The sequence below is a fragment of the Rhinatrema bivittatum genome, chromosome 4, assembly GCF_901001135.1.
Source record: "Rhinatrema bivittatum chromosome 4, aRhiBiv1.1, whole genome shotgun sequence".
In the NCBI taxonomy this organism is placed as follows: Eukaryota; Metazoa; Chordata; class Amphibia; order Gymnophiona; family Rhinatrematidae; genus Rhinatrema; species Rhinatrema bivittatum.
Genome location: NC_042618.1, coordinates 87,689,763 through 87,710,956, shown reverse-complemented (window position 1 = coordinate 87,710,956; position 21,194 = coordinate 87,689,763). Strand labels below are relative to the sequence as shown.

The 21,194-nt window shown below is 42.8% G+C and overlaps 1 protein-coding gene across 1 annotated transcript in view; it reads left to right on the top strand.

Annotated features, from left to right (window-relative positions):
- The window catches only part of ZNF410 (zinc finger protein 410), a 146,526-nt gene that overhangs the window by 86,978 nt on the left and 38,354 nt on the right, over positions 1 to 21,194 (top strand). The window contains 1 exon segment of the mRNA XM_029598452.1: positions 4,307 to 4,432. Within this exon segment, the coding sequence (XP_029454312.1) occupies positions 4,307 to 4,432 (126 nt within the window).

Sequence of the window (21,194 nt, the reverse complement as noted above, 5' to 3'; positions counted from 1 at the left end):
GATCTTCTCCCTGACCAGCCACCTCCCCTTTGGGTTGAGCCCGCAGGTTCTGGCAGCAGGCAGGGCTTTCCAGGCCAGGTACAAGAAGCAAAGTTGGTGGCTGGGATGAAGTCAAGGCAGATAGAAAGCAAAGCAGAATCAAGGTCCATGCCAAGGTCAAAGCAATTGGAGAGCAAAACAAAGTCAAGGTTCAGGCTAAGGTCAGGGCAGATGGAGATCAATGCAAGGTCAAGGTCCAGGTTAAAGTCAAGGTAATGAGAAATTAGGACAGATAGAGGAGGGCAAGACTGGAACAAAGGCAGGAACACACTGTAGCAACTAGCCCTGCAGATGGAGCAGGAGATCTGTTGTGAATGCAATGAAAGTTGGCTCTGAGCTTCCCTTTCTACAAGACAGGATGTGATGTGATATCTCTGCATGTCACAGGAAGACCAACCAGCAGGCACTGGATCTGCAGGAAGTTGTCATGTTCCTGGGATTCAGCATGATGCCAGAGGCGCTTCAGACTAGAGGTGATGGGTGTTTAAAAAGACATTCACAAAATTGCTATGAAAGGGGAAGTCCTATTGATAGGTGATTTGTCTGCCTGTTGTTGATTAGAATATCCCAGCTGCAGTGTCATTGTCTGCAAGAAGAACCGTTTCTGTAACAGGTAACAGACCCAATACTTGAGGGGATGATACTAGACCTGGGTAGTGCTTCTGATGCTCAGACGAAGTGATCCATATTAGAGCACGTGCCCTGGTGGTTCATTAAAAAGTAAAGATCCTGCTCTTCTGTAAACCTAACTTTATTAAGATGGGATAGTATCTCACAGAATCATTAAGTAGATGGGATAAGCTAAGGAAATAGAAGAGCAGTGGGAGAGCTAAAAAGAGATATTGTAAAGGCAATAAACTTGTTTGTTAGGAAAGTAAATAAACGTAAGAGGAAAAGGTCGCTTTGGTTTTCTAAAAATGTGGCTGAATAGATAAGGGAATAAAAGTTAATGTTTATAAACTACAAAAGATTGCAGACAGGAAGATAGACAACAATATCCCAAAAAACTAAGAAAACTTTGAAAGTAGTCAGAGTAGATGCAAATGGAAGAAAAATTAGTTTATTTTAATGTTCCATGTTTTGCACTTTTTTCAGCACTTCAAAGTGGATTAGATTCAGGTACTGTAGGTATTTCCCTATCCCCAGAGGGCTTACAATCTAAGTTTGTACCTGAGGTCTTGCCCAAGGTCACAAGTAGCGACTTTAACCCTGGAATCCTGGTTCATAGCCTGCTGCTCTAACCACTAGGCTACTCCTCCATTTCTCAGTTAATATGGTAAAAAAGGGGAATATTTTTTTTAAATATATTAGTGACAGAAGAAAGTTAAAAAATGGGACTGTTAGGCCCAAGTTGAAGGGGGGCTGTGCAGAAGAGGGTGAGGAAAAAGCGTAATTGCTTAACAGATATTTCTGCTCAGTGTTCAGTGAGGAAGAACTTGGAATACGAATGCAGAAATCTGCCACATTAGAAATGGAAGTGAGGTAGACTTCTATCAGTTTTCAAAAGACTGTTTTCATGAGGAGCTAACAACTAAAAGTAGAAAAAGCAATGAGGATGATGGATAGGATCCATCCAATCATATTGAGGGATGTTACATAAGAACATGCCATACTGGGTCAGACCAGGGTCCATCAAGCCCAGCATCCTGTTTCCAACAGTGGCCAATCCAGGCTATAAGAACCTGGCAATTACCCAAAAACTAAGTCTATTCCATGTTACCATTGCTAATGGCAGTGGCTATTCTCTAAGTGAACTTAATAGCAGGTAATGGACTTCTCCTCCAAGAACTTATCCAATCCTTTTTTAAACACAGCTATACTAACTGCACCAACCACATCCTCTGGCAACAAATTCCAAAGTTTAATTGTGCGTTGAGTGAGAGAGAACTTTCTCAGATTAGTTTTAAATGTGCCCCATGCTAACTTCATGGAGTGCCCCCTAGTCTTTCTACTATCCGAAAGAGTAAATAACCGATTCACATCTACCCGTTCTAGACCTCTCATGATTTTAAACACCCGGTGCATGTAACCTTTTGAAAATCCGGCCCATTGGGTGTTTTCCAGCTATTATATGGTGGACGAGGTGAGTTTACCTCTTGAGCTTCTCTTTTGAGTGAAATCCATGTGATGCTATTTTCTTGTTTGGATATTCATTCCTCCCTCTCGTTTTACACAATTTGAGATATGTAAAGACTCATCGTCTCCATGACTAGATATTTTGAGTATTAATTTTGAGTAGTCAAAGTGGTTGATTTTTCATTCTGGCAGTCCTGCTAATGGTCTTTATAATTACATTAACCTTGATATCTTTATGTGAGAGTATGTACAAAATATGTTGTGATCAGATGTGTGCACAATTGTGTTATTGATCTCTTTATTGTCATGCTTGATTTTGTGTGAAGTTAAGAGGAAGGACATATATTTTAAGGTTTGTTTCTTCATCTTTCGTTCTTCATCTTTTTGTGTGCTGTGTGGTCTTTTCTGTGTTTCTGTTTTAAGGTTGTGTTTGGTCACTGGCTCCCAGTAGTATCCTTTCAAATTATTTCTTCGGGTGGTATGTACTTGGGGTTTTAGATCATTTTAATGTATTAGTTAATTTTGATACATACTAATTACAGTATGTAATTCAGTATTATCACAAAACAATTATTTTTGTAAATGAATATTGTTTGCATCTGATACCTTGGTTAGTGTATGTATTAGTTTGATGCAAATCTTCTAACCATATTCTATCATTCACGATAATATTTCAGGACAGGATTTTGTTTCTCATATCATAAAATTTTACAAAGCTGCTAGACAGTTTCTAAGATTGTGAGACCAGTTCTTATCTGGGATTTCAATGTAGCCTTTAGTATTCTTATAGAGCCTCCCTTTTAAAGTTTGAGCTTGCTTCCTTTGTATTTGCACCATGAAGCCTGCATTTACACTTTTAGTTGTCTTATGTTTCGTCAGAAGGGTGAGTGATTTGAAGGCATTTCTCTGTATTCCAAGTTTAATAGATTTTTTTTTTTTTTTTTTTTTTTTTAGGATAAGGTGGTATTAAATACCTCTTCTAGCTTTATTCTAAAGATGAATATCTGTTTCAGGGTAAACCAAGAAATGGTTTTACACATTGTCTATCTGGATTTTAATGATCTGAAACAAAGTTAAATTCATTACATGTTAAAGAACACTAAAATTTTATTTAGACTTGGCAAAAGGTAGGGATATTTGTTTTCGCAAAATTCATAATAGTTTGATTCTGTAAAGAGTCGTTTTCAGACTGCATAGCCTGCCATTTCTAGACGAGTTAAGAGCTGCATTGCTAAAGCCTACAAGATTATACCAAACAGGTTTCAGAGTTTATTAGAGCATATTCTACCCATACAGTGTGTACTTTCATAGCAGAGAAGGTGAAGGTGTCAGTCGAGTAAATCTGCAAAATGGTGACCTTACATACTTTCCCAAAGCACTACACAGCAGACAAATAAACAGTGATGGATGCAGGCTATGTACAATGGGTAATGCAGGCTGTTTTGTATCCCATTCATTAAGGGACTGCTGTGGTAAATCCCTGTAGTTCAGACTGATCAGAAGGATGCTATATAATGGGGATTTTGGCTTACCTCTGTCAATATCTATTCTATTATTTCTTCACATCACTCTGGTTCAGTACACACTCTGGTGGTGATAGGGAAATCTATATGTAATTTTGTGTTTTTTATTTTGCATGGAATTGTTGGCAATCATGATTTTCTTAAGTTTTATTTGAATTGGCCAGAATATGCTATGGAAATATCTCATTGTGGAGAGCAGAAAAGAATGACCACAAGATAAGAACATAAGAAATTGCCATGCTGGGTCAGACCAAGGGTCCATCAAGCCCAGCATCCTGTTTCCAACAGAGGCCAAAACCAGGCCACAAGAACCTGGCAATTACCCAAACACTAAGAAGATCCCATGCTACTGATGCAATTAATAGCAGTGGCTATTCCCTAAGTAAAATTGATTAATAGCCATTAATGGCCATAATCTCATGAGAACTGAGACTTCCTATTTGTCTTGAATGTGGGAAAGATTACCTTATAATCCAGAATGGTTTGGAATTGATAATCAAAATTTCCTATTTTCCAGCTTTATCACCAGAATCATTGTCTCGCTTCATGCCCAAATATCACCTATTCATAGTGCTTTCTCTCCCTTCTCTCTCATACCCAATATTACCTGTCGTTTTGCAAGGTATCATTTTGTCAATGTTTCTCCATCGTTTTACTTTTTCTCTTAGGAGTAAAACCTCACCAGTGCCAAATCTGTGGGAAGACGTTTTCTCAAAGTGGAAGCAGAAATGTGCACATCAGAAAACATCACTCAAAGAGTAGAGCGTCCGTCAGCAGCACCCAGGAAGAGATAGGTATGTATCCTGGGACACCCATCACCTCTTCTCTGTTTAATCCACGAGGAGAGATTTTTTTCTTTTACGTTTATTTATAAAGTTTTAAAGAGAAATTCCAAGAAATATATTTTGTTAAAAAAGCAGCAGCGAAATAAAAATAATTAAGAAATATAACAAAAAACGTAAAACAATTTTTATACATATCGATCCAGAAGAAGGATATTCTTTTCTTTATATAATACCTGGCTAAGGTAAGTAAATCCTATAATTTTCTAGAATTAAGTGATCATATCAATGAAATGGTAAAGTAATGGTATCTCATGTTGTGATTTAAAATGAGGAAGCTTTGAAAGAAAACAGCTATGAAAATGAAGCTGAGGTAGGTATTGAAAAAGGAGGCGATTGCTGAGATATTGCCACAGTACATTACTTGTTGCTAAGATATGTTGGGGCAGATTTGTTTGCGCAAACAAATCTACGCCCGATTTTATAACATGCGCGCGCAGCCGATGGCTGGCCCGCAATCCCGAGCACAGCGGCAAATGGCTGCTTTGCCTGGAGGCTCAGGTCACGCCCCGCCCCGGGACATACGTACGTCTCGGGACTTGCGCACGCCTCCAAGCCTATGCAAGATAGGCTTGGCGTGCGCGGGGCAGCTTTTTGGGGGTTACGCGCGTAACCCTTTGAAAATCTGCCTCCTTGTTTCTCCCAGGACAAGCAGGATGTCCTGGGAGTCCTCACATGTAAGTGACGTCACTGGATGAAGCCCTGTCACGGAAAACCTTTCTGTCAAAGTTTCTAGAACTTTTGACTGTCACACTGAGCATGCCCAGCATGCCATGATCCTTCGAGCCATAGGGATCTCCCTTCAGTCTCTTTTTTTTCCACGCTGCAGTTTACCTCGCGATTAGGAGCTCTGTGAGAATTTTCATACAAATTTCCTCATGGAAAAATCTTAACAATTTCCTCAAAAAAATATTCCCTCATAGGGGTCTCCCATCAGGAAACTTTTTCTATCGTTTGGTGAGTAAAAAAATTACTCTCGGGTCGGTTCCTGCTTCGATTTTATTTTCGGTACCATCAGGCCATCGACCATTTTTGGGCCTCAGCCTCTGCCATTATGGCAACAGGTTTCCGAAAATGTCCGGAATGCCCCCGAACCATGTCGATTATCGACCCATATGATGTCTGTGTGCTGTGCCTCGGCTCATCACACGACATGTCTACTTGCCCAAGTTGTACCCAGATGACTCCGAAGGGTAGGCGGGCTCACCTCCACAAAATGGAAACCCAGTTTAAAATCAAACTGACTCCATCGATGTCCACCCAATCGTTACTGGCAGGAGCATCGAAAAAGTTGGTCATAAAACCTTGCCGGGAGCACCAGGGTAGTGGTGACCGTCCGTCACCAACTCAGTCAAAGGCATCGACATCATCTACCTCGGTGCTGGGGAAGACCAGGCCGAACACAGAGGAAAGCATAGACACCGGCATCGACGCAAGTCTACCCTCTGTGCCGGTTCCAACACTGCATCGGTTTCGATGGCTATCGAGCCGCTTGCGAAGAGGACATGGGTAGAGGAACTGTTAACACCTTCTCCACCTGAACAACCAAAGCGATCCCCACCGACATCGGTGCCAGGTACTGAGCCCCCACAGGTTCCTGCGGTAGTGCCAGTAATGCCTAGCCTGCCACCCCCTGTAGCTGTGATATCTACACCAGCTTTCAGGGAGGAACTAGACTGTTTTATCAGACAGGCAGTGCTCGATGCTCTGAGACCTACAGCCACTGGTACCGGCCCCCATACCGGCACTAACACCAGAGCCATCGATATTTGCACAGTTACCAACTAGACTCGATACACTCATCCAACGCAACCCGCGCCACCGATGCCAAAGCAACCCGTGCAGCCTCTGAAAGCCCCGATTCCCATTCCCGGATCTTCAGACGATGAGAGCTCAGATTCCAGTCCCATTTCACCGATGCCTGAACTGATGCTTGGTCCATCAGGGCTCTCGGGACCGAGAGGCCCACGTCTTCCATCGATGCCTCCGGTGACTCCAAAACTTCCATCGGTGCCACCGCACCATCCATTGAGGCCATTGAAGGATCCATCGGTGCCAATATGTTCTACAGCACCAGCCTTCTTCCCTCCTTCAGGATCTCGACTAGAGACCTTTTCTGGCACATTGGAAGATGTGGACACAGACATATCCTCGGAGGATATTTTGTCGGAACCATCTCCTCTGGAGGAAAGGAGAAAATCTCCCCCAGAAGACCTCTCCTTTGCCAATTTTTATTAGGGAGATGTCAGACAATTTCCTTTGATCTTATTACAGAGGAGGACACAAGGCATAAAACATTGGAAATTCTCCAATTTGTTGATGCGCCAAAGGAAGTCGTAGCCATTCCAGTACACGAGGTACAAGTTGATCTACAGCATCGTCTCTGGGAGCATCCTTGTACTGTTCAGCTAGTGAATAAAAGAACAGATGCAACTTATCTGGTCCAACACATCCCTGGATTCCAAAAACCACAACTGCCCCATCAGTCTGTGGTAGTTGAATCTGCAATAAAGAAATCCAGAAGACTTCGACCACACTCTTCCACACCTCCTAGTAAAGATCAAAAATTTCTTGACATATTATGTCGCAAAATGTTTCAAGGTTCTATGCTAGTGTCACAAATAGCTGCATACCAACTGTAGATGACACAATACTAAAGGAATCTATGGAAACAGGTTCAAGAAGTAGCCAACTCTCTTCCGCAACAGCAGCAAGTCAGTCTCAATGCCATATTACATAAAGGCCTAGAGGCGGGTAAACATGAAGTTCGTGCTGCTTATGACTCTTTTGAGACAGCTTCTCGAATGTAGGTGACAGGAATCAGCGCCAGGAGGTGGGCCTGGCTAAAAGCTTCTGACTTGAGACCTGAAATCCAAGACAGACTTGCCGATTTACCATGCACCGGTGAAAATCTATTCTGGGACAAGATAAAGACACAGTGGCTCAATTGAAAGACCACAATGAGACCCTGCGTCTGTTATCAGCAGTGACTACCGAGGCCCCTTCTTCTGTGAGAAGATCCACAAGGAGGGACCCTAAAAAACCATTTTATCGCACACTCAGATACTAAGAACATAAGAACATAAGAAAATGCCATATTGCGTCAGACCAAGGGTCCATCAAGCCCAGCATCCTGTTTCCAACAGTGGCCAATCCAGGCCATAAGAACCTGGCAAGTACCCAAAAACTAAGTCTATTCCATGTAACCATTGCTAATGGCAGTGGCTATTCTCTAAGTGAACTTAATAGCAGGTAATGGACTTCTCCTCCAAGAACTTATCCAATCCTTTTTTAAACTCAGCTATACTAACTGCACGAACCACATTCTCTGGCAACAAATTCCAGAGTTTAATTGTGCGTTGAGTAAAAAAGAACTTTCTCCGATTAGTTTTAAATGTGCCCCATGCTAACTTCATGGAGTGTCCCCTAGTCTTTCTACTATCCGAAAGAGTAAATAACCGATTCACATCTACCCGTTCTAGACCTCTCATGATTTTAAACACCTCTATCATATCCCCCCTCAGTCGTCTCTTCTCCAAGCTGAAAAGTCCTAACATCTTTAGTCTTTCCTCATAGGGGAGTTGTTCCATTCCCCTTATCATTTTGGTAGCCCTTCTCTGTACCTTCTCCATCGCAATTATATCTTTTTTGAGATGCGGCGACCAGAATTGTACACCCACCTACATCTCTCTTGCGGACAGCTAGGCAGTCTCAGAGAGCACATCCTCGACAGCCCAAAACATGCAGGTCTCAGCCACCTCCACAAACAGGCAAAGCATCTGGATTTTGAAACCTTTCCAGAGAACAGCAGCTACTCCATAAATCCAGAACCAGATTTACCAGTAGGAGGTCGAATTCATCATTTCATAACCAATTGGCTCAACATTACCACAGACCAATGGGTTATATCCATCATAATCCAGGGATACCGTCTAAACTTCCTCACGTTACCCCCAGATTCACCGCCCAAGCCACTGTGGATGCAAAAAGAACACACAACTTTTCTAGAGTCAGAACTGTCTACCCTTCTGGGCGCCAGGGCCGAGGAACCTGTTCCCCGAGCACAGCAGGGCAGAGGGTTCTACTCTCGCTATTTTCTCATTCCAAAGAAATCAGGTGGCCTCCGCCCAATCTTAGACCTCTGCAATCTCAACAGATTTCTACAAAAAGAAAAATTCAGGATGGTATCTTTGGGCACCATGCTTCCACGTCTGCAAAAAAGAGATTGGCTCTGTTCTCTGGATCTTCAAGACGCTTACGCTCATATTCCCTCAATCCCACAAATACCTGCGCTTCCTAGTGGGACATCAACACTTTCAGTACCGGGTTCTGCCGTTGGGCTTGCTTCGGCTCCCTGTGTATTTACAAAGTGCCTGGCAGTGGCTGCGGCCCACCTACACAAGAAACACATGCACGTCTTTCCTTACCTGGACGATTGGCTCCCCAAGAGCCAATCCAAGCAAGGAGCTCTCAAGCTCACTATCACTCTACTACACTCATTGGGATTTCTCATCAACTATCAAAAATCCCACCTGACTCCATCTCAGCTCCTGACTTTCATCGGAGCAGATTTAGACACCACAGTGGCAAACGCCTTCTTGCCCAACGCCTGCGCAGACACACTCTCCAGACTAGCTGTCTCTCTGCATACAAAAACTATGGCCTCAGCCCATCAATTCTTAACGTTGCTGGGCCACATGGCTTCCACTGTCCGCATTACTTCTATGGCCAGGCTGGCCATGAGAATAACTCAGTGGACTTTGAAATCTCAGTGGCTCCAAGATAGTCAACCACTTTCATCCCAGATTCAAGTGACCAACCAGTTACGTTTATCACTTCTCTGGTGGACAAACAAAGCCAACTTGCTAACATGTCTACCATTTCAACAACCAGTCCCGCAAGTCACTTTAACCACAGACGCATCCAGCTTGGGTTGGGGAGCTCATGTGAACAACCTTCAAACTCAAGGCACTTGGACACAGCTCGAAACAACATTTCAGATCAACTTCCTGGAGCTTCGAGCTATACGTTATGCTCTAAATGCGTTCAAGGACTGCCTTTCACACAAGACTGTTCTCATACAAACAGACAACACAGTTGCAATGTGGTACTTGAACAAACAGGGAGGCACAGGCTCTTATCTCCTCTGCCAAGAAGCCACGCAGATCTGGGCATGGGCCCTTGCACACTCCTTGTATCTCTGGGCCACTTATCTGGCAGGCATACAAAACGTAGTAGCAGATCGCCTCAGCCACCAGTTCCATCCCCACGAGTGGTCTCTGGATCCTTTAGGAATGACCAGAATCTTCCAACACTGGAGTTAACCAACGACAGACCTCTTTGCATCCGAAGTGAGTCACAAAGTGGGAAGATTCTGCTCCCTGCACAGGCAACAGAACCCATTAGCCATGGACGCCTTCTCTCGCCCCTGGAACACAGGCCACCTATACGCGTATCCCCCGATACCGCTGATAGCCAAAACTCTAGTGAAGCTACATAGAAACATAGAAATGATGGCAGAAGAAGACCAAACGGCCCATTCAGTCTGCCCAGCAAGCTTTCACACTTTTTTTTTTTTTTTTAATTCCTCATACTTATCTGTTACTCTTGGCCCTTAGTAACCTTTTGGTTCTATTTCCCTTCCACCCCCGCCATTAATGTAGAGAGCAGTGCTGAAACTGCATCTAAGTGAAGTATCTAGCTTAATTGGTTAGGGGTAGTAACCGATGCAATAAGCAAGCTACACCCATGCTTATTTGTTTACCCAGACTATGTAATTCAGTCCTTGTTGTTGTTGTCGTCTGAATATTTATTTATTTATTTATTTATGAGCTTTTCTTTCCCGACATTCGTAAAACACATCACGCCTGTTTACAATGAACTGCTGAAAGAAGGAAAATTACAATGAATATAAATCATCTTTTCTTCATTCCCCCTGCCGTTGAAGCAGAGGGTTATGCTGGATATGCATTGAAAGTGAAGTATCAGGCTTATTTGGTTTAGGATAGTAACTGCCGTAAAAAGCAAACTACTCCCTGCTTTTTTTGTGAATGCATATCCTCTTTTCCACATTTCCTCTTGCCGTTGAAGCATAGAGCAGTGTTGTAGTCGCATTAACCGTGTGTATGTTTATTGAATAAGGGTATTATTTCCAGGTAGTAACCGTCATTACCGCAAGCCACCCTCTCTTCATTCACATCCTCTAGACTTTATGGATCCACAGTGTTTATCCCACGCTCCTTTGAAGTCCTTCACAGTTTTAGTCTTCACCACTTCCTCCGGAAGGGCATTCCAGGCATCCACTACCCTCTCTGGGAAGAAATATTTTCTGACATTGGTTCTGAGTCTTCCTCCCTGGAGTTTTAAATCGTGATCTCTGGTCCTGCTGATTTTTTTTGCAATGGAAAAGGTTTGTCGTTGACTTTGGATCATTAAAACCTTTCAAGTATCTGAAGGTCTGTATCATATCACCCCTGCACCTCCTTTCCTCCAGGGTATACATATTCAGATTCTTCAATCTCTCCTCATAAGGCATTCGATGAAGACCATACACCTTTTAGGTTGCCCTTCTCTGTACTGCCTCCATTCTGTCCCTTCGGAGATACGGTCTCCAGAACTGATCACAGTACTCCAGGTGAGGCCTCACCAAGGACCTGTACAAGAGGCTAATCACTTCCTTTCTCTTACTAGATATTCCTCTCTCTATGCAGCCCAGCATTCTTCTGGCTTTAGCTATTGCCTTGTCACATTGTTTTGCCGACTTCAGATCGATAGACCCTATCACCCCAGGTCTCTCTCCTGCTCCTTGCACATCAGCCCTTCACCCCCCCATCGAATACATTTCTTTCGGATTTCCACACCCCATATGCATGACTCTGCACTTCTTGGCATTGAGTCTCAGCTGCCATATCTTTGACCAATCTTCCAGCTTCCTTAAATTCAGTCTCATTCTCTCCACTCCTTCCGGCATGTCCACTCTGGTGCAGATCTTAGTATCATCTGCAAATAGACAAACCTTACCTTCTATCCCGTCCGCGATGTCGCTCAGGAAGACATTGAACAGGACCGGTCCCAACACCGACCCTTGCGGCACTCTGCTCATCACCGCTCTCTCTTCTGAGTAAGTTCCATTTACCATCACACATTGTCTTCTGTCCTTCAAACCAGTTTGTTATCCAGGCCACCACCTTGGCATACACTCCCAAGCTTCTCATTTTATTCATTAGCCTCTTGTGCGGGACCGTATCAAACGCTTTGCTAAAATCCAAGTAGATGACATCGAGCACTCTTCCTTGATCCAATTCTTTAGTCACCCAATCAAAAAAGTCTATCAGATTCGTCTGACAGGACCTTCCCTTTGTGAAACCATGCTGCCTCTGGTCCAGCAATTCTGCTGCTTGTAGATAGTTCACTATTCTTTCCTTCAGCAGTGACTCCAATACTTTTCCTACCACCAAGGTGAGGCTAACCGGCCTGTAGTTTCCAGCCTCCTCTCTGCTCCCACTCTTGTGAAGAGCGACCACCACCGCTCTTCTCCAATCACTCAGCACCACTCCCGTTTCCAGGGATCTATTGAACAGGTCACTCAGCGGAACCGCCAGCACATCTCTGAGCTCCCTCAGTATCCTGGGATGGACCTCATCAGGCCCCATGGCTTTGTCCACTTTCCAGGGATCTATTGAACAGGTCACTCAGCGGAACCGCCAGCACATCTCTGAGCTCCCTCAGAATCCTGGGATGAACCTCATCAGGCCCCATGGCTTTGTCCACTTTCAGTTTCCCCAGCTCTTCCCATACATTCTCTACTGTAAATGGAGTTACATCTACTCCACTCCCCTCCGGTTTCTTGTTAACTAGCGTCGGTCCTTCTCTAGGGCCTTCTTTAGTGAACACTGAACTGAAGTATTCGTTTAATATTTCTGCCATTTCTTCGTCTCTCTCCACACATTGATCCTTTTCACATTTCAATTTCACTATACCACTTTGGACTTTTCTCCTTTCACTGATATATCTGAAAAATGTTTTGTCACCTCGCTTTACCTCTTTGGCAATCCTTTCTTCCACTTGACTTTTCACTGTCTTGATTACTTTCTTTGTCTCCCTCAGTTTTACCAGATATTCTTCCTTGTGATCCTCCCTTTGAGATCTTTTATATTTCTTAAATGCTGTTCTTTTAACTTTTATTTTATCAGCCACCTCCTTTGTGAACCAGATAGGTTTCTTGTTTTTCTTTACTTTTCTAACATATTAGTCGCTTCAGTAATTGCTCCTTTTAGTTTGGTCCACTGTTATTCCACATCTCTCGTTTTCTCCCATCCTTCTAGTTCTTCCTCCAGGTACTTCCCCATTTCAACAAAGTCCTTGTTTTTGAAACAACTTCTCCGTATCATATTAGTGATATGAAACCATACCGTTTGATCACTGGTGCTGAGGAGGGCACCCACCCGGACATTAGAGACATTATCTCCATTAGTGAGCACTAAATAGAGTATAGCTCCCTCCCTCATAGGCTCCATTACCATTTGTTTGAACAGAGCCACTTGCAAGGCATCCACTATCTCTCTACTACTGTTAGATTCCGCAGAAGGGATTCTCCAGTCTACATCCAGTAGATGAAAATCTCCAACAATCACCACTTCGCCCTTCTTACTCATCTTTTAGATGTCTTCAATCAGATCTGTCTAGTACTTCCATTTGATTTGGAGGCTTGTAAACCACTCCAATAAAAATGGATGTCTCATCTTTTTTTAGGACTGCCCATAAAGCTTCTTCTTTGCCCCATCTTCCCTGCAGTTCGGATGCTTGGATATTGTTTTTGACATAAAGAGCCATTCCTCCCCCTTTTCTGTCCTTTCTTAATAAGTTATATCCCGGTATGGTAGTATCCCAATCATGTGAATCCGTGAACCACGTCTCTCTGATAGCAGCAATGTCCAAGTCCACTCCACCATTAGGGCTTGCAGTTCTGGGATTTTATTGCCCAAACTACGAGCATTTGTGCACATAGCTTTCCAGCTGTTGTGGTACAGGTTAATGTTTTTCTTGGACTCTCGTGTGACTTATTTAGCTGATTTTTGATATCTACTTTGCCTTTTTTTATTGCATTTGTATTTGGGGGTGACGTTCTAATGTCCTACTGCCCTGACTGTTTGAATAGCATGTCTGCTGGCTGATGATCCTGGGAGGCTTTTAACTGTAGTGTTTCCCTCGCTAAGAGTTCCCAGATTAGTGCCTCTGACAGTCACCCAGCATAGTGAGTTTTTTCTTTTGGTTACTGATTGTATTATGGAATGTCTGTATGCATTGTGTTTCTTCTTTTCAGATAACACTTCAATCTCTTTCTCAAGAACGTCTTCAGTATTTAATACAGAGAAGACATTTTGTACTTGTGTTGTACTTGTGTCACTTGATACAGCGCGTGTCTCCGCATAACAGGTCTAGTTCTACCAGAGCCCACTGTAATCCCTTTGGTTTTTTTTTTAGTTCCTTAATGCCCTGTGTGAGTGGGGGGGGTAGACTTGTGGGCTGCACAGCTGTCATGAACAAGTGTCTGTGGGTCTTATCCTACCTGAGCCTACTGTAAACCCGTTTTTCTGTGGTAATGGGGACTTAATTCCTGAATAATGTAAAGTGGGTGAAACTTTCTTTATTGCATCTAATTCAGCTTTAACTTCAGCCAGCTCCTTTTTCAAGGAAGAGAATTCTGAGCAAATGGAGCAAGCCCTAAGTTTCCAGATGATTTCCCTCAGAATAAAGGCTCCACAATAGTTACATTGGATAGTCCTCATTTTGGTAAATGTATTTGATGGATAACACCTAAGGAAATACCAATTTACTAATTTATCTTGTTGCCAATTATGTATTTAGGCAGACTATATCAGAAAAACAAATCTTGAGGTGGGTGGGCAGAGGGGCAGGGTGAGAGGGAGTTAAACAGTTAACCCTTGGTCAAAGTTGTTCTCAGGACTCTGTATCTGCAATTTATTTATTTAACATATTTATATACCGTTTTACCAATACAAGATTGAACAAAGCGGTTTACAATGATAGAAATAAAATAAAACTATAAAATGAAATAAAAATAACAAAGATAGAATAAAAATACAATCAACATTTTGATCAATAAAACTAAAAAATGCTATGATAGAATAAGATATACATTAACTACTATGTTATAAAAACAAAAGAAGGAAAAAAACACAAGGAAGTAAAGTTTAAAAGCCCTAAAAAATAAATGCTGTGTGTAACTATCTGAATTTCCCAGACGTTGTCTACTGTTGACCAATTCTAAATTCCCAAATGCTTCCTTAAAAAGATGAGTTTTTAAAGCTTTTTTGAATTCCTTTCTATTGTATATTTGACAATTGCAATTGAGTTTGATACTCTTCCCCTGATTGGCTTACTAAGTTAAACTTTTACTTTGCTGGACAAAAGAAGCTTTAGTGCTTCCTGACTCCTGGCTAAGCACAGCCCAAAGGATCGGATTGACCCCTGGGACAAAATAGCTCAGGTTTCAATGTCAAATCTGCCCCTAAGAGAACAAGGCACAAACTTTGGCAAATAGAAAGCTCTATTACATTAAAGCACAGGTAAATAAAATACAATTGCACTTAGATTCAGCAGAGGTTCTGATTCCTGAGAATCCAAGCTCCCTACAACAGGACAAAGGGTCAGTGATACTCATAACCCCGTATTGGTCTCGACAAGTATGGTTTCCCATGCTTCTCAACCTCTCGATCAGAGAACCCATTCGCCTGGGCACAGCGCCCACTCTCATAACTCAGAACCAAGGCAATGTTATGCCATCCGAACCTTCAGACCCTATTCCTCACAGCCTGGATGTTGAAAGCTTGATCCTCAACCACTCAACCTTTCAACTGATGTCTCTCAAGTACTTGTAGCTTCATGGAAGCCTTCCACATGAAAATCCTATCATTTTAAATGGAATAGATTTACCATATGGTGCACGCAAAAAAGGTATCATCGACCCCTTTTCCTGCCCCACGCCATCTCTATTAGACTATCTCTGGCACCTTTCAGACTCTGGTCTCCAGACTTCCTCGGTGAGGGTACACCTGAGTGCTATCTCAGCATACCACAAAGCAGTTGGAGGTGCCCCGGTAACAGCGCAACCCCTTGTGAGTAGATTTATGAGGGGCCTACTGCAACTCAAACCCTCTATGGCCACCAGGCACTGAATGGGACCTAAATGTAGTACTTACAAGGCTCATGCACTCCCCATTTGAGCCTTTGCACTCCTGCGATGTTAAATTTCTTCCATGGAAAGTTGTCTTCCTAGTAGCCATTACATCTCCTCGAAGGGATAGTGAGTTACAAGCACTTGTCACATACTCACCCTATACAAGGTTCCTACATGACCGAGTGGTCCTACATACTCACCCTAAATTCCTTCCCAAGGTGGTTACTGCCTTCCACTTGAATGAGTCTATAGTCTTGCCCACCTTTTTCCCAAGGCCTCACTCTCACCAGGGCGAGAGAGTTTTACACACCTTGGACTGTAAACGTGCACTTGCATTTTACCTAGACCGCACTGCAGTCCATAGCAAATCCACCCAACTCTTTGTTTCTTTTGACAAAAACAAACTAGGAGTTGCAGTGGGCAAACAAACTCTCTCCAACTGGCTAACAGACTGTATCAAATTCTGCTATGAAAAAGCATGTCTTCCTCTCCAGGGATGAGTGAAGGCGCACTCATTAAGAGCCATGGCAAGCACACTATCGTTCAGTACCGATTGCTGACAACTGCAAAGCTGCAACATGGCGCTCTCTTCACAAATTTGCAGCACATTACTGCCTGGACAAGGAAGGATGTCAAGACTCTGCCTTTGGCCAATCTGTCTTCAAGAACTTATTTCCCATATAATCCCAACTCCTTCCATATCCAGTCTGCTGTGATTTTCAAGCTGCCTCATTTTTCCCAACAGTACGCCTGTTGTTGTGCCTGTTGCACAAGTTGTACGCTGTTGGTCCAAGTTAAATATGAGTCAGCTTGTAGCTTGCTAATCACCCACATGTGAGGACTACTATCCTGCTTGTCCTGGGAGAAAGCAGAGTTGCTTACCTGTAACAGGTGTTCTCACAGGACAGCAGGATGTAGTCCTCACGAAACCCACCCGCCACCCCGTGGAATTGGGTCCGAAACATTTATTTTATTTTTTCGCTTGCACCTTTTGCTACAAACGAGACTGAAGTGAGAGACCCCTGTTGCTCGAGGGATCATGGCATGCTTAGTGTGCCAGTCAAATGTTCTAGAAACTTTGACAGAAAAGTTTTCCGTGATAGGACTCCGTCCAGTGACGTCACCCACATGTGAGGACTGCATCCTGCTGTCCTGGGAGAACACCTGTTACAGGTAAGAAACTCTGCTTTCTTTTAAGACTGTTCTGATTAATAGAATTTTTACATATTTTGTATCCCGTTTCTTGAATGTCCTACTGACTCATCCAGGCCGCAAGGGAAGAATTGATTTTGCTAACAGGTGGAGATGACTTCAGCTCTGTTTCTTTTCAGTATAAGAATACCTCCCTTCCTTTTGCCTTAATTCGGGTTCTGCCTCCTATAATTCTGCCACTGTGACAGAGCTGATAGAAGATAATGAAACTGCCACCATTGCCTCTAGAGTCTTATAGTTTTCCAACAGAGGAGACACCACTCCAATTCCTAATTCCAACTAATGGGACTGAGGTGGAAAACAAAAGCTTCCACTGCCACTATTCTTCATTCTAGATATGTCAGGACTGTAGAGAGGAGGCAAGTGAAATCCTCTGCATGGTGACCCATCATATTGGAACTGCAGAGCCATCATTTTATTGGCTTCCCTTGCAATCAGGTTCTTATTTATTTTTATTTGATTTATATTCTGCTTTTTCAAGCACATCAAAGCAGAATACGTTCAGGTACTGTAGGCATTTCTCTGTCCCCAGAGGTCTCACAATCTGTGACCTAGATTCATCATTTTACTATAAATTTTGCATGAATAGCGCCCGCGATTTAAAAAAAAAAAAGGGGGGGGGTTGGGGTTAGGGAAATTTTTGAGATACCACAGCGCACATTATTTTACCACTTCACATAGGTGTTTTACCACAACATGTGTTAAATTCATCACGCCTGCGATATTTTCACTTTGCAAGCTGAGAAGTGCCGAGAGAGAGAGACTCTCTTTATAAGATTTTCATATTAGTAAACTATTTATACCACTATAGGAGGGTCAACTAGTAACTCGAGGTGAGGTTTTGGTGGTGGTCTAGGGTTTGTGGGGCAGTTTTACATACACAGTATACATCAGTGAAGATTTGATGTGACTTGGAGTGAAGAAAGGTACACAAATATGAGATTTGTACAATGTACTCTCGCCCTAGCTTGATAAGCAGCCCTGTACCAGGAAAAGAAACATAAAACATTTGTAAGACTGTCTGATATCAGCAGAGTAGACTTCCAGACTATTCTTTATGCATAGTGACTTCATATAAGAACCCGTTGATCTTGTTTTGCCCATTTCTCCTTTTCTACACAGCTATTAAGTCGATAACCCAGTTTATAGTTATAAAGACTTAATCGTCAGTAGATATCACACCTTGTCCAAGTTAATTTTGTTGTCTTTCTTCTTTTGTCCTCTGCCATTTGGCATCCCATCTGTGAATTCATTTGGAAGTAGCGAAATCCTGGACTCGTTTTTTCACAGGACACTCATCAGGCAAATGATAATGGAACCCACAAGGGACGAGGCTCTAATGAATCTGGTACCTACAAATCAATAACTGTTTCTAGTTTCCAAGTAGGTGGTCACCTGAGCTCAGGTGACTATCAGATGATTTGGATTAATGAAAGAGCAAAAACACATAAGAACATAAGAAATTACCATGCTGGGTCAGACCAAGGGTCCATCAAGCCCAGCATCCTGTTTCCAACAGTAGCCAATCCAGGCCACAAGAACTTGGCAATTACCCAAATACTAAGAAGATCCCATGCTACTGATGCAATTAATAGCATGGCTATTCCCTAAGTAAACTTGATTAATAGTAGTTAATGGACTTCTCCTCCAAGAACTTATCCAATCCTTTTTTAAACACAGCCACACAAACTGCACTAACCACATCCTCTGGCAACAAATTCCAGAGCTTTATTGTGCGTTGAGTGAAAGAATTTTCTCTGATTAGTCTTATATGTGCTACTTGCTAACTTCATGGAATGCCCCCTAGTCCTTCTATTATCCGAAAGTGTAAATAACCGATTCATCTACTCAATCAAGACCTCTCATGATCTTAAAGACCTCTATCATATCCCCCCTCAGCCGTCTCTTCTCCAAGCTGAACAGCCCTAACCTCTTCAGCCTTTCCTCATAGGGGAGCTGTTCCATCCCCTTTATCATTTTGGTTGCCCTTCTCTGTACCTTCTCCATTGCAACTATATCTTTTTTGAGATGCGGCGACCAGAATTGTACACAGTACACCATGGAGCGATACAGAGGTATTATGACATTTTCCATTTTATTCACCTTTCCCTTCCTAATAATTCCTAACATTCTGTTTGCTTCTTTGACTGCTGCAGCACACTGAGCTGACGATTTTAAAGTATTATCTTTGTGTTTTTATTTTTTCCCTATTTTTTCACTTGATTTTTTTCACATTTCTATTTGGTGCTACTTTGTCCTATTTCTTCTCTTACTTTTTGTTAATTTTTATTTCCTTGTATTTAAATTTTATTTTTCCAATTTTATTTATTTTTTTTTAGTTTGATTTTTTGTCCAACTTATAAGAAATGAAGGTTTTATCCCTTTCTTCAAGGCTTTTTGCTTTATTCTCCACTAGCAAGTTTAACATTTCTCACCAAAAAATTTCTTTTTTGCCTTTAGTCTCATGCCACCTATGTTTTTTATAAATGCTGTTTCATATGATATATATATCATGTTTCAGACTTATAATTGTTTTTCCTACATTCTTGGGGCAAGATTATAGGAAAAACAAACTGGCTTTTTTGAAACACTGTTGGATGTCTATGAATCCCTGTGTCCAAAATTAACTAAAAGTTTATCTTAAAATCAAAAGGACATTCTACTACCCACGAAAAATATTTCTCATCAGGATAGTCCTCTTTTATTTGTATTTAAAGGTTTAATTTTCATAAATAATTCCTCTGATTCATTTTGCCAAAACATGCTGGGGCGGATTTTCAGAGCCCTGCTCGCCTAAATCCGCCCAAATCCGGGCGGATTTAGGCGAGCAGGGCCCTGCGCGCCGGTGAGCCTATTTTACATAGGCCTACCGGCGCGCGCAGAGCCCCGGGACTCGCGTAAGTTCCGGGGTTCTCCGAGGGGGGGCGTGTCGGGGGCGGGCCCGGTCGTCGCGGCGTTTAGGGGGCGTGTTGGCAGCGTTTTGGGGGCGGGTACGGGGGCGTGGCTACGGCCCGGGGCGGTCCGGGGGCGTGGCCGCGCCCTCCGTACCCGCCCCCAGGTCGCGTCCCGGCGCGCAAGAGGCCTGCTGGCACGCGGGGATTTACGCCTCCCTCCGGGAGGCGTAAATCCCCCGACAAAGGTAAGGGGGGGGCTTAGACAGGGCCGGGTGGGTGGGTTAGGTAGGGGAAGGTGAGGGGAGGGCAAAAGGAAGTTCCCTCCGAGGCAGCTCCGAAATCGGAGCTGCCTCGGAGGGAACGGGGGTAGGCTGCGAGGCTCGGCGCGCGCCGCCTATACAAAATCAATAGCCTTGCGCGCGCCGATCCAGGTTTTTAGCAGATACGCGTGGCTCCGCGCGTATCTACTAAAATCCAGCGTACTTTTGCTTGCGCCTGATGCGCCAGCAAAAGTAGGCCAATTCGCACTATTTGAAAATCTACCCCGCTATGTTTGGATTTTAATTATTTGTATTGTTTAGCTTTATCTTTACTGTTTGTTTGTGCTGTTTTATATCTCTTTATTGATTTTTTTTGCTTTTATGATGTATAATATATGAGGTGTTATCTTGGTATTTTTCATTGTGGTTTAATAGTTGGTCTTAGGTCTAAATCAATTAAAGTTTTGCTTCAGGTTAAGTATTTAATGTTTTTGTTGATTGACCTTTTCCAGCCTGTTAAGCATTAATCTTTTGGTTCCTCATGTTCCACCCTTGTGGTGACCGTTCTCTCCTCTTCCTCCTGCAGAATTTTATGCTTGTAATATGTATAAACTTCAAACTTTCTGGAATGGTACTGTGAGCTTTAGTACCATGATGTCTTCATGGTCCAACATAGGGTTGCCAACTGGCTCCACATTTTCAGAATAGGTTGATTTTACTGTCTTGAATAAGGGACTTATATTGATTTCCCTTTTATATTCCCAAATTAAAGTAAGATTACAAGTTCATACATGCAGTGGAATAAAACTAGGTCTAGATCAGCCTGTCCTGAAATCTAGAATGAGTTGGCAATTCAAATCCGATATCACTCAGAGTATTTCATGTAAAGAGATGTAGCTGTGTAATCTTCTGGTCATTTTACTTGCCTTTATCTTTTAGAATGAAAGCAATGATGCACCTTACTAACAGGCCGATACAGTAAGGAGCGGTAGGAAGAGCTGCGTTAGTGCCGGGCGCACCCGCGGTTGCCGCACGCACAGTCCGGCTCACCTACCGCTCGATACTGTATGTAAATAGCTTGCAATTGCAAGCTGCGTCCAAGAAGCATCCGTGAAGCGTTAGGCCCGCGCAACCCATTTTACTGTATA